The sequence below is a fragment of the Phacochoerus africanus genome, chromosome 9 (assembly GCF_016906955.1).
Source record: "Phacochoerus africanus isolate WHEZ1 chromosome 9, ROS_Pafr_v1, whole genome shotgun sequence".
NCBI lineage: Eukaryota > Metazoa > Chordata > Mammalia > Artiodactyla > Suidae > Phacochoerus > Phacochoerus africanus.
In genome coordinates, this window is record NC_062552.1 from 126,054,013 (window position 1) to 126,066,965 (window position 12,953).

Consider the following 12,953-nt stretch of genomic DNA (forward strand, 5'->3'; position numbering starts at 1 on the left):
AGGCATTTTCTAAGTGCCGAGGGCACAGACCAGAAGAAGATGCATTTGTCTTCAGGTGCTTACAGCCAGGCTGGAGGGAGAAGGATGCAGGGCTTGTGCAGCCTTGTCAGCGTCACAGTAGGCATCCTCGCAGTGCAGACCAGGGTCACTTTCCCTGGGAAGGGGCAGCTCCCAAAGATGCGACTTGACATCCAGTTTAACTGAAAGGAGTTTAGCTCCGCAGAAAGCCAGTGCTTTGGTGAGTGGGCCTGGCACCTTATTAGATGCTGTGGACGCTGCCCTAAAATTAGAAGCCGGGAGTCTACTATTAGTGTCCGTGGTGGACTGCAGGACACCCGAGTGTGGTCTTCAGGATGAGGTACTTGACGGGACAGTGGAGGGAGGGGAGGCCAGGAGCATGAGCACAGGAGGAAGGGCTGGGGTCTCCGCAGAGGAGGGTCTGCAGAGCCAGGCTGGGTGCGAGGCGTGGCTTCCTGCCATGAGTGGTGTTTGTTAAATTGAGTTTCAGCAATTCTAGACTATTCATGAAAACTTTAACTTTTAATTTCATAGTCTGTTTTTCCACCAAACTTAATACCATAAAATTTTTAATTAAGAAAAAGCGCTTTTTGGTTATCACACTTGAACATTTTTCTGCACCTGTGCCTTAGAAAATGAAATAAACAATATGTAGAAGTTGGCCTGGGTGCAGACGGTTCTCTAATTCTCAGGTAGATGAGCTGGTCTTTTGTCTGCCCGGTGCTCTTCCACTGCATTCTTTAGAGAGGAGTGGGAGCTGGGAATACCTCGGAAATGAGCTGGCTAACTTCAGAGGGAGGGCAGTCCCACAGGGTCAGGAGAGGAATTTTGTTGGTTGATTTGCTTTTAATTGAACTCATATGTTCAGGGACTGTTCTACTTTCACCAATCAACAAACTGACTTGGTAGCAGCTGCCTTAGAGGTTATTTTTGTTACACAATGTAAAAGTATTGGCTGGATATTGTGTAATTTGGTACTGATTTATACTCACATTGTCTTTGTATGCATATATTTATTTAGCGATTATAAGAAAATGTCTAGGAGTTCTCGTCGTGGCGCAATGGAAACGAATCTGACTAGGAACCATGAGGTTGCGGGTTCAATCCCTGGCCTTGCTCAGTGGCTTAAGGATCCGGTGTTGCCGTGAGCTGTGGCGTAGGTCAAAGACGTGGCTCAGATCTAGCCTTGCTGTGGCTCTGGCGTAGGCCAGCAGCTGTAACTCCGATTAGACCCCTAGCCTGGGAACCTCCATATGGCCGTAGGTGCGGCCTTATAAAGACAAAAGACCAAAAAAAAACACAAAAAACTACTTTTTTTTTTTTTTTTTTTTAAAAGAGCTGCACCTAAAAAAAAAAAAAAAGGAGTTCCCGTCGTGGCGCAGTGGTTAACGAATCCGACTAGGAACCATGAGGTTGCGGGTTTGGTCCCTGCCCTTGCTCAGTGGGTTAATGATCCGGCGTTGCCGTGACCTGTGGTGTAGGTTGCAGACGCGGCTCGGATCCCGCGTTGCTGTGGCTCTGGCGTAGGCCGGTGGCTATAGCTCCGATTCAACCCCTAGCCTGGGAACCTCCATATGCCGCGGGAGCGGCCCAAGAAATAGCAACAACAACAACAACAAAAAAAAGAGCTGCACCTGCGACATATGGAAGTTCCCATTCTAGGGGTCAAATCAGCTGTAGCTGCCAGTTTATACCACATCCACAGCAATGAGGGATCCAAGCCGCGTCTGTGACCTACACCGAAGCTCATGCCAACGCCAGATCCTTAACCCGCTGAGCGAGGTCAGGAATTGAACCTGCATCCTCCTGGATACTAGTCAGGTTCTTAACCCTCTGAGCCACAACGGGAATCCAAATGTTTATATTCTTGTAGTACTTTCCTGTCGACAAAATGGGTGTGTATGGGACCCGTACATGTAAGACTGTGGCAGCAAACGGGTCCTTAGAGCATCATGTTTCACATCGAAGCATCTTCCGTTTCTAAGATAATCTCTTGAGAAAGAAAGCTTTTAAATTCTTGTAGTTATAACGCATTAGCGTGATTCTGCTTAGTAAGAACGTTATTCCTTGAGCTCCTGCTACGGCACAGTGGGTTAAGGGTCCAACTGCAGCAGCTTGGGTCGTTGCAGAGGCGCAGTTCAATTCCCAGCTTGGAGCAGTGGGTATTGCCACAGCGGGTATTGCCACAGCTGCAGCTTGGATTCAGTCCCTGGCCTAGGAACTTCCATATGCCGTAGGCACAGCCACTAAAAAAAAAGGAAAAAAAGAAAGTTATTCCTAGACTCTTTTATTTCACTTGTGATGGTTATTTACTCTCCACCAAGAGTAGGGTGAGGTGAGTGAGGCATTTGCCTCAGGTGCAGAGTTTAAGGGCACACAGGAAAGCTCAGTCGTTGAGATTAATAACTTCTTTTTTTGGCCAAAGGAGCAGCTTGATGTGGGATCTCAGTTTCCAGACCAGGGATTGAACCCAGGCTACAGCAGTTGAAAGTACCAAGTCCTAGCCACTAGACATTTTAGTGCAATACTTTGAAAAAATGGAATTTGATAAAAGTAAAAAAAAAAATCTATAATTTAAAAAAATCAAATTTTAAATAAAGATAGGATCAGTAGTAACGATTTTTCCTTTTGCCTCAGCTTCAATATGGCTTGGCTCAGCACTGTTACTGATACTATCTTTATTTAAAATTGTAACATTTTGTTTCTCATGGTTTTTTGCATTAATTTTGATTTTATCCCTATTGCTGAGTGTTTTGGCACTTTCTGAAAATTCGTACCTGAGGTGAGTGCCTCACTCACCTTGCCTTCCTCCCAAACCTAACTTCCATCTTAAATGCCTTGAAGACCAGACAAAACACATGAAACAATAGTTCTCAGACGTTGGTCAACAGGCAGGTTAGGACTCTGTTCCTCGAAATAAGGGAAATGAAAGAAATGAGCTGTACAGTCACTCCAACTTATTCTCTAGAGCAGGGAAAAACAGACTTTCTCTATAAAGGGCCAGAGAGTGAGTATCTTAGACTTTGCAGACCATACGGTCTCTGTCGTAGTCATTCAACTCTGCCATTGTCTGTGATTACTTTCATACCAAGTATGAAAATGAATGGCCATGGGTATGTTCTAATAAAACTTTATTTATAGAGACAGCAGGTTGGATTTGGTCCTCAGGTCACAGTTTGCCCATCCTGGTCTAGAGACAGTTTCCATGTTACAGGACAGGGAGAGAGAAAAGGTGCTGAGTTAGCTCTGGACTAAAGGACTGCTGCAGACTTGCCCTAACTGATTCCAGGTAACTCAACTGCATTCCCAGAACAAAGTCCCTGCTGTAGTTTAAAGGACATGATAAAATCCGGCATCCAACAGTGTAAAAAAGTTTCGTGTCCAGCATCTAACAAAAATTACCAGGACTGCAAAGAGGCAAGAAAATGTGATCTTAACCAGGAGGAAAATCAGTCAATAGAAACTCAGAAATAGGAATTCCTGTCGTGGCTCAATGGTCACGAACCCAACTGGTATCCACAATGACGCAAGTTCCATCCCTGGCCCTGCTCAGTGGGTTAAGGATTCAGCGTTGCCATGAGCTGTGCTGTAGGTCGCAGATGAAACTCAGGGCTCCCGTTGCTGTGACTGTGGTGTAGGCCAGCAGCCGAAGCTCTGATTCGACCCGTAGCCTGGGGACTTCCATATGCTGCAGCTGTGGCCCTAAAGAGCAAAAACAAACCCTCAGCAATAACGCAGATGACGGAATTAGCAGGCAAGGACACTAAAACAACTATTATAAATAAGTTATACCCATTTGTGAGGGAAATGAGCATCATGAGCGAAAGATATGGAAAATCTGAAGTAGGAAAGATGCAACAGAGATTTGCAGCACATCGGCACTACAGACCAGTGAACTTCGAGACAAAGCAATAGAAACTATCCAAAATATGGTACAAAAAAGAAAGACTGAACAGAATAATAGCGTTTAGTGACCCGTGAGACAAAATCAGCTGTTTGGAGTTCCCGTGGTGGCTCAGCAGAAGCAAATCTGACTAGGATCCATGAGGATGCAGGTTCATCCCTGGCCTTGCTCAGTGGGCTAAGGATCCGGTGTTGCTGTGAGCTGTGGTGTAGGTCACAGATGCAGCTCAGATCTGGCGTGGCTGAAGCTTGGCATAGGCCAGTGGCTGTAGCTCTGGTTCCACTCCTAGCCTGAGAACTACCATATGCTACAGGTATGGCCCTCAAAAGACCAAAAAAAAAAAAAAAAATCAGCTGTTTTAAGATATGTGTGACTGGAGTCCCACGAGAAGAGGAAGGAATGGAGACAGTATTTAAAGAAATAGTGGCTGAAAAATGTCCAAATTTGCTGAAATCTACAAACCACAAGCTCACAAACCCCAAATAGACTAAACAGAGAAAATCACACCAAGGTCCCACATAATCCAGTCGCTGAAACAACCAGTGATAAGGAGAAAAAAAATCTTAAAAAGCAGGGAGAAGAAGAGATATCACATCACAGGGGAGTAAAGACGAATGTCAGCAGACTGCTGGTCAGAACCAGTGCTGGCCAGGAGGCCGCAGCGACGTTTTTAAGTAACTGCCCCGAAAGGAACAAATTTGTTAGTTTAGAATTCTGTACCCAGTGCAAATATCTCTCAAAAGGGAAAGCAAAATCAAAATTTCTAGACTGAGAAAAGCTGACAGAATTTATCGCCAGCATAACTTACATGATGAGACATTTTAAAGGAAGTTCAAATAGAAGGAAAATTATATCAGATGGAAATTTTTACACAAAGGAATGAAAAGATCCGGAAATGATCAATAGATTGGTAAATATTCACACTTCCAATTTTTTTTTAAATTGACTATTTAAGGCAAAAATAACAATGTATTTTGGAACTTAAAATACTTTTAGAGATGAATAAATGGCAACAGTAGCACAAAGGTTGGAAGGGGAGAAATGAAAGCACAGTATTACTGTATCTCAAGTGGTTGTAACATTACTTGAAGGTAAAATGTGATAAGTTAAAGATGTGTGTTATATCCAGCAACATCTCTCATCAGTGGGGGAAAAAAGAAACATTAATTGCCAATATCAGGGACGTAAAAGAGGATATTATTACAGATCCTACAGACATTGAAAGGGTGATAAGGAATATTATGAATAATTCTATGCCAATAAATTTGACGACCTAAATGAAATGAACAAATCTGTTGAAAAACATAAACCACCAAAGTTCACTCAAGAACAAATATATAATCTATATAACAGTGTATTTATTGGAGTTCCCGTCGTGGCTCAGTGATTAACGAATCCGACTAGGAACCATGAGGTTGCGGGTTCGGTCCCTGCCCTTGCTCAGTGGGTTGACGATCCGGCATTGCCATGAGCTGTGGTGTAGGTTGCAGACGCAGCTCGGATCCCGCGTTGCTGTGGCTCTGACGTAGGCTGGCGGCTACAGCTCCGATTCGACCCCTAGCCTGGGAACCTTCATATGCTGCGGGAGCAGCCCAAGAAATAGCAAAAAGACAAAACAAACAAACAAACAAAAAAGTGTATTTATTAAAGAAGTTGAATTAGTATTTAAAATCCTTACCTCAAAGAAAACTTCAGGCCCCAATGACCTCATTTATCAATTAACTGTTAAACACTTAAAGAAGAAAGAAGACTAATCTGAAAATAAGAATATTTATTTTCAGAAAATACGAAAGGAGGAAATACTTCCTATCTTGTTCTATAAGGCCAGTGCTACCCTGAAAGGAAAATCAGACAAAGACATTATAATAAAGGAAGGCCACCAAGCAGTATTTGGCATCCACACAAAATCTTCCATAAATCTTCACAAATAGAACCCACTAGGCAACATATAAAAAGGATATTACATAATGATCAAGTGAGGAATGAAAGGTTGGCTTAACATCGGAAAAATCAATCAGTGTAATCTACCAACAGTAATAACCAAAAGAAGAAACATGAGAATGAAGCACAGAGATTGGAATGTGGCAAACACAAAGGGAAGGCAGGAGAGGCAGAACAGTGAGCTCCTGCATGCTCATCATGGAGTTCCCACTGTGATGGGTTCTCAGGAGGAGAGAGAGGATGGTACAGGGAACTATTTAAAGAGGTAATGACAGAAAATCCCACAAACTATGAAGGAAGCCAAACCAAAGATCCAAGATGTTCAACAAATGAGAAGGAGGAGAAGTCAAAGCAGATCACCCCTAAGCCCACAGTGAAACCCACGGAAACACTTTAAAGGAACAGCAGTAGACTTCTCCGCACGAACAGTGAAAGTCAAAAGACTTGGAGTGATAGCTTGAATACACTAGAAGAAAGAATTGTACATCTAAAAAAAGAATGAATATTGTATAAAATATTAACCACAAAAAGATTCACATGTGTACACATACAACAGTAGAATGTAAGTTGGAAATATGATAAATGGAGTTAGTATTTTAAGGTCTTTGCTGAGAAGGGTAAGAGTAAAAATATTGAATAACATTGAACTTTGACAAGAACCTGTATGTTGTAATATCTAGAGTAATTGCTAAAAAATAGAAACAATATGTAACTTCCACATTACTGGGGAATGGGTACTAGAATGATAAATAACCCCAAAGAAGGCACATAGAAAGCCCCTGATAAAATAATAGAATTAAATCTAGGTATGAGTAATTACTTTCCAATGTAAATTGATTAAATGTTCCAATTAAAAGATAAAGACAGCTGAAGTTCCAGTTTGGCTCTGCAGGTTAGGAACCCAACCAGTATCTACGAGGATGCAGGTTTGATCCCTGCCCTCACTCAGACTGCGGCATAGGTCGCAGATGCAGTTCAGATCCCACATTGCTGTGGCTGTGGCAGAGACTGGATACTGCAGGTCTCATTCAACCCCTAGCCTGGGACCCTCCATATGTTGCAGGTGCACCCCTAAAAAGCAAAAAAAGAAAGAAAGAAATTCATCATGGAGTTCCCATTGTGGCTCATTGGTAACAAACCCAACTAGTACTCAAGAGGATGCTGGTTCAATCCCTGGCCCCACTCAGTGGGTTGGGGACATGGCGTTGCCGTGAGCTGTGGTGTAGGTTGCAGACTCGGCTCAGATCTGGTGTGGCTGTGGCTGTGGCTGTGGTTGTGGTATAGGCTGGCACCTGTAGCTCCGATTCAACTCCTAGCCTGGGAACTTCCACATGCCACAGGTGTGGCCCTAAAGAAAGGAAAAAGAAAAGAAAATCATTATAATTATAAATGTGAATAAGCCTGATAATATGACTCTAGAATATCCAAAGTAGAGGTTGACATAAGTACAAGGGAAAAATAGATTTATAGTTATAGTGGAAATTTCAGCATATCGCAGTAACTAACAAAAAGAAAATCTGTTAAGCACAGGTTTTTTGGTGGTGGTGGTGTTTTTAGGTGTTTTAAATAGGCTCTGATATACATATAAATATTCTATTCTGAAACTGCAACGTATACTTTATATTCAGGCATACATAGGACATTTACAAAAATTGACCATATTAGACCATAGTGAAGTACATTTCAAAGAATGTAGATTATAACCTCTGACCTCAGTGGAATTGAGCTATAAATCAGTAACAAAAATATAGTTATAAAATCCCTAAAAGTTTAAAAATAAAGGAATATTTTTATTTTTGTTACATACCTCCCTGATTTATTTATTTATTTATTTATTTATTTATTTTTTTAGGGCCATACCTGCAGCATATGGAAATTCCCAGGCTAGGGGTCAAATCTGACTTGCATCTGCTGGCCTACACCACAGCCACAGCAACTCGGGATCTGAGCCGCGTCTGCAACCTATACCATAGCTAACAGCAATGCTGGATTCTTAACCCACTGAGTGAGGCCAGGGATTGAACCCACATCCTCATGGATACTAGTCAGGTTCTTTTCTACTGCACCACAATGGGAATTCCCAAGGAATATTTTTAAAATATTCTAAGTTGATGACATAATGGAAAAAATTACTAGTTAGAAAATTATTAACTGGATGAAAATGAAAATACTTCATACTTAGAGAATGTAGCCAAAGCTGTTCATGGAGGGACATGTATAGCTTTAAAAAAGTAGAAAGCTGAAAATTAGTAGCCTAAGAATCATTCTAATTAAACATTAGAAAAAGAATAGCAAAAAAAAAACCCAAAGGAAGAATGTAATAAAAATAAGAGCAGAATTATGCAAATGCAAATATTATAGTAGAAAAGATCAGCAAAGCCAGAAATTGGTTCTTTGAATAGTCTAGTAGAATTGACAGACCTCTGGTGAGACTGGCAAGGGAAACAAAAGAGGCGGAGTCAATGAAAAGAAAGGAAAAGAGAAACTACTTTGAATTCTATAGACTATTTAAAAATCATAAAGTATGATTATTTATTAGAAATAGCATCGTCAGTAAATTTAAAACTTTAGATGAAATAAATTTCTTTAAAAATGTAACTTTTCTTGGAGTTCCCGTCATGGCACAGTGGTTAACAAATCGGACTAGGAACCATGAGGTTGTAGGTTCAATCCCTGGCCCTGCTCAGTGGGTTAATGATCCGGTGTTGCCGTGAGCTCTGGTGTAGGTCGCAGATGCAGCTCGGATCCTGCGTTTCTGTGGCCGTGGTGTAGGTCGGTGGCTACAACTCCGATTCAACCCCTAGCCTGGGAACTTCCCTATGCCGAGGACGCTGCCCTAGAAAAGACTAAATAAATAAATATATAAATAAATAAAATAAAAATGTAACCTTCTAAAAGTAGCTGCAAAAAAAGTGGAAAACTTCACTAGTTCTATAAACCCCCCCCCAAAAAAATAGAATCAGTAATTAAAAATTTTTAGGCACAGATGGCTTTGTTGTTAAATTCCAGCAGACTTTCAAGGAAGAATTAATTCCAGTCTTACCCAAATACTTCCTCAGAATAAACCAGGGAACACTGCCTAATTTATTTTATGAGGTTATCATAACTTGTTACTGAAGCCCAATAGGGATATAGTATAATTAGTGAAGTGTTTAGAGCAAACAAGGACAAATAAATTACAACTATTGATTTTTTCATTTCTCTTGCCAAAGCAGCATTCAGAGTTATTTAACTTGCCATTTGGCAAGAACTGTAGTCCAAGTTTGGGTGATAAACTCTTTGATTTACAAAATGTAAATGGAAAAACATTGGGGCTGTGTGTGTATGTAGATGCATTGTCCTATATTACCTTAACTGACCTGTGTGGCTTACTGAGTAGACTAAAACTGCTTAATGGGAGTTCCCGTCGTGGTGCAGTGGTTAACGAATCTGACTAGGAACCATGAGGGTGCGGGTTTGGTCCCTGCCCTTGCTCAGTGGGTTAACGATCCGGCGTTGCTGTGAGCTGTGGTGTAGGTTGCAGACTCGGCTCGGATCCCACGTTGCTGAGGCTCTGGCGTAGGCTGGTGGCTACAGCTCTGATTGGACCCCTAGCCTGGGAACCTCCACATGCCGTGGGAGCGGCCCAAGAAATAGCAACAACAACAACAACAACAACAAAAGACAAAAGACCAGAAAAAAAAAACTGCTTAATGATAGGTGATTGTATCAGTGAGGGCTCTTTCTGAGGTAACTGGACTTCAGCTGTTACAAGCTACAGGGGATTTATTGATCACCTAATTAAAAAGCCTCAGGTAGTTCCCGCTGTAGCCTGTGGCGCAAACAGGATCCAGGATCGACAGTGTCTCTGCAGCAAGGACGTGGGTTTGATCCCTAGCTCAGTGCAGTGGGTTAAGGATCCAGTGTTGCTGAAGCTGTGGTGTACTTCCCAACTCTGGCTCAGATTCCATCTCTGGCCTGGGGACTCCACATGCTGTGGGGTGGCCAGAATGAATGGATGAATGAATGAATTTATGGAGAAGCCTTACGTAGGGCTGGCTGCAGATAGGTCCGTTTGCTTCTATGGGCTCATGTTCATATTTTTTGGGAAATAAGAGCTCCTTAAATTCCGGAGGACGAAGGCTTCATTCATTTTGCCTTAGGTTTCGTGCTTACAAGGTGAACCAACTCTGGCCGGGAATAGGATGCTTTTACTGGCCAGGCCCCACTGACACCCATCCCCTTGGGCCTGGGGGTTGGAACCCGTGTCTCTGGAAGCTGGTGGGCTGAGATTGAGGGGTTACTCCCTGTGAGAAATTGGAGTGCTATAACCGTGGCAAAGGGAACGCAAATGCTCGGTCACAAAATTAAACCTCCATTGTGGCAAGTGTCAGATGTAAGATTTCATGAGTTTTTTTCAAAATAATGATAAAATTCTACATAATAAAGAATACCATTCTTTATCCTACCATTAGGATACCATTGCATAACCATTCATTAGCAGGAATTTAAAAGCCTGAGGAATCTTGAAAAAGTTGAGCAACAAACTCTCATCCCCTTCTGGTGGGAGTATAAATTGTTACAACTGCTTTGGGAAGTGGTTGAATATGCACTTACCCCGGAACCTAGACACACTTGAGGCGTCTGCACGAGATGGGTACATGCCTGTGGGTAAGATAGCAGTGCCTGAAGATGCTCCAGGGCAGAAACTGCCCAGGGGACAGGGGCGGACAAGTAAACTGTGGTGTGTTAACACAGTGGACTCTTACCCGCAATAAGGGCCAGCAGCAGCAATGGAGCACAAGCAGAGCAGGATGAAAGAATGCACACTCCATGATTGCGTCTACATGAAATTCAGGAGATGGCAAGAATAAACTTTCAGTTAGGGCTACCACGCCTAGGTGATAAATCTAAAGAAAAGCAAGGAAATAATTAGCAGTATTATTTTTTTAAGTTGGGGTAATTGTTACTTACAGGGGGAGTAAAGGGCTTAGGACCAGAGAGAGGCACCCAGATCTTCTGAGGGTTCCAACAGTGCCTTGGTGGATGGTACTTGGACTGCTGTTTGTATAATAGCCTTATAAAATGTACATACATGTTTGCTTTTCTATATATATGATATTCATGTTAAAAGTAATTTTAAAATAAAAGTAATCTATTATCACAACCTTGTAAATCAACTATTCTTCAATAAAACCTTTGAAAATGAAAAAAAAAAAAACCATAAAATGAAAGTCATCTGAAATTATCTGGACTGTAATTTATGTTCCGCTCAAAAAATGCAGAAAGTCCAAAGTTTTAAAGTCCACGTGTTTATACAGACTTGTTAAAAGTGTTTTCCCTTAAACTTCTTACTATACCATTTTTCAGAAATTTCCGTTTTAATATTCTGTTTTTAAAAGCTTTAAAATTCGTTTTCCACATGCAAGTTAACCAAGTATTGTTCTGACTTCCTAGGCTGAGGGACTCCACTGCGTCATCTGAGGAAGGATAAGGTTGACACAGCTTTGCTTTTTTCTTTACTGAAGTCTCTCCCTCCGTGATCAAGCTTGGATATACCTTCTTACAGCACATGACACACAGGTACGTCCCTGGAAATTTTTAAGTTGTGTAGATTTCTTTCTTCCGCTGTTATTTGTTTGCTTTGCATGACAGTAAAGTGATGAAAGTCGGAAACACCCCAGACTTACTCGCGCTCGGCTTCAGCAGTTTCCTTCTGTACAGGTAACAGTTTCCTTCTGTAACATGGCACTGCACTTTGGAGAATAATAAACTCTCTACCTTCATTGTGTTTGAAAACCAAGGGTGATGGCATCACCTCTGCCCGCCCTCTGAAGGCTCTGAGGCCCACCCTCCCTGGGGGGGTGCCCATTGCAGTAAAGGTACTAGCGGCTGAGGGTGGAGACCTGCCTGCCTCAGTTGAGGACTGCATCTTTGGATGCTGAACTGCTTGCTCTTGGAGTTTGAAGGAAACAAAATACCCTATGTTTATAATCTCTGATGTGTGATTGAGTGGCATTTATACTTGAAACTAAGAACTCTTTGTTAGAACATTAAAATGAATATGAAGTGAGTTTGAAATGTTTGCATCCAAAGTAAGATTTAATACATAGCTATTTTTGATAAATTCTTAAGTATCAAGGAAACTGCTATTTAAAATTTTATTCATAATCACAGTACCATTCAATTTCCCCAGTAGTCTCAATTTTTTAGGTTGGTTTGAAGCAGAGTCCAAACCGATGCATTTAGCTGATCTGCCTCTTGGGTTTCTATTAATCAGTGGATTGCTCCTCCCTATCCCTTGTCTTCCGGGCGTGGTCTTTGTTGGAAAATCCAGGCTGCTTGTTCTGGAGTCTGAGGTTTCCCTGTTTTGACCTGTGCTGTTTCTATGGAATGTGTTCTCTGTACGTCCCAAGTGAGGTGGAAGGTGGGTCTGGAGGCTCCATCCACTCAGGCTTTGAGCACACACGCTCGGAGGGCTGGGACGTGCCCTCCCCAGAAGGCACACGCCTGCTCTGCTACCAGGGATGCCCACTTCCTGGACCCAGTCATCAGGGTTAACGATGATGTCAAGCGGTTTACCATTTACTCCGCCTTGATTTACTGAAATACTCTCATTAACTATTTGGTTACCCAAGGGGCGGATCGTATGGGAAGGTTTCTCTTTATGGGTTCTCCAAATAATGAGATGGTTTGATAGCCACTCCAAGAGTGACCAGAAATTGTTTTAAGTACCAGTGTAAACTCAGGAATTTAAATCTAGGTGATATGTTTTAATATGTTGCAGTTATTATTCTTACAGATGCGAAAATTGTGCCCCTTTGGCCAGTGGAGGCTCTTTAGGCTGACCTGTCCTTTGACGAGTTTTCCTTCCTTCCTGAAACGGTGGGATGTTTCAGATTCATTTTGTACTTTTTCGCTCCAGACCTGGAGTTGGCTGTTTCTCTCCTCAGCTCTGGTTCCTGTTTGTAGAAAATGGTATCTTGGGACCACAGTCTGGGCACTGGCGATGCTTATTGCTACAGGGCTGGTGGTGGTTCTACACTTGTTTTGTGGATAGCTAGGACATGCACTTTTTAATCGTGAGTTCAGACTGATGTTTTTGTTTCAA

The 12,953-nt window shown here is 42.1% G+C and overlaps 1 protein-coding gene across 8 annotated transcripts in view; it reads left to right on the forward strand.

Moving 5' to 3' along the window:
• The window catches only part of TRAF3 (TNF receptor associated factor 3), a 119,652-nt gene that overhangs the window by 55,172 nt on the left and 51,527 nt on the right, over positions 1–12,953 (forward strand). For all 8 annotated transcript variants that reach the window (XM_047796645.1, XM_047796642.1, XM_047796641.1 and 5 more), the window contains one exon: positions 11,300–11,425. In XM_047796645.1, the coding sequence (XP_047652601.1) occupies positions 11,415–11,425 (11 nt within the window). In that variant the 5' untranslated portion in view covers positions 11,300–11,414. The remainder of the gene's footprint in view (positions 1–11,299; positions 11,426–12,953) is intronic.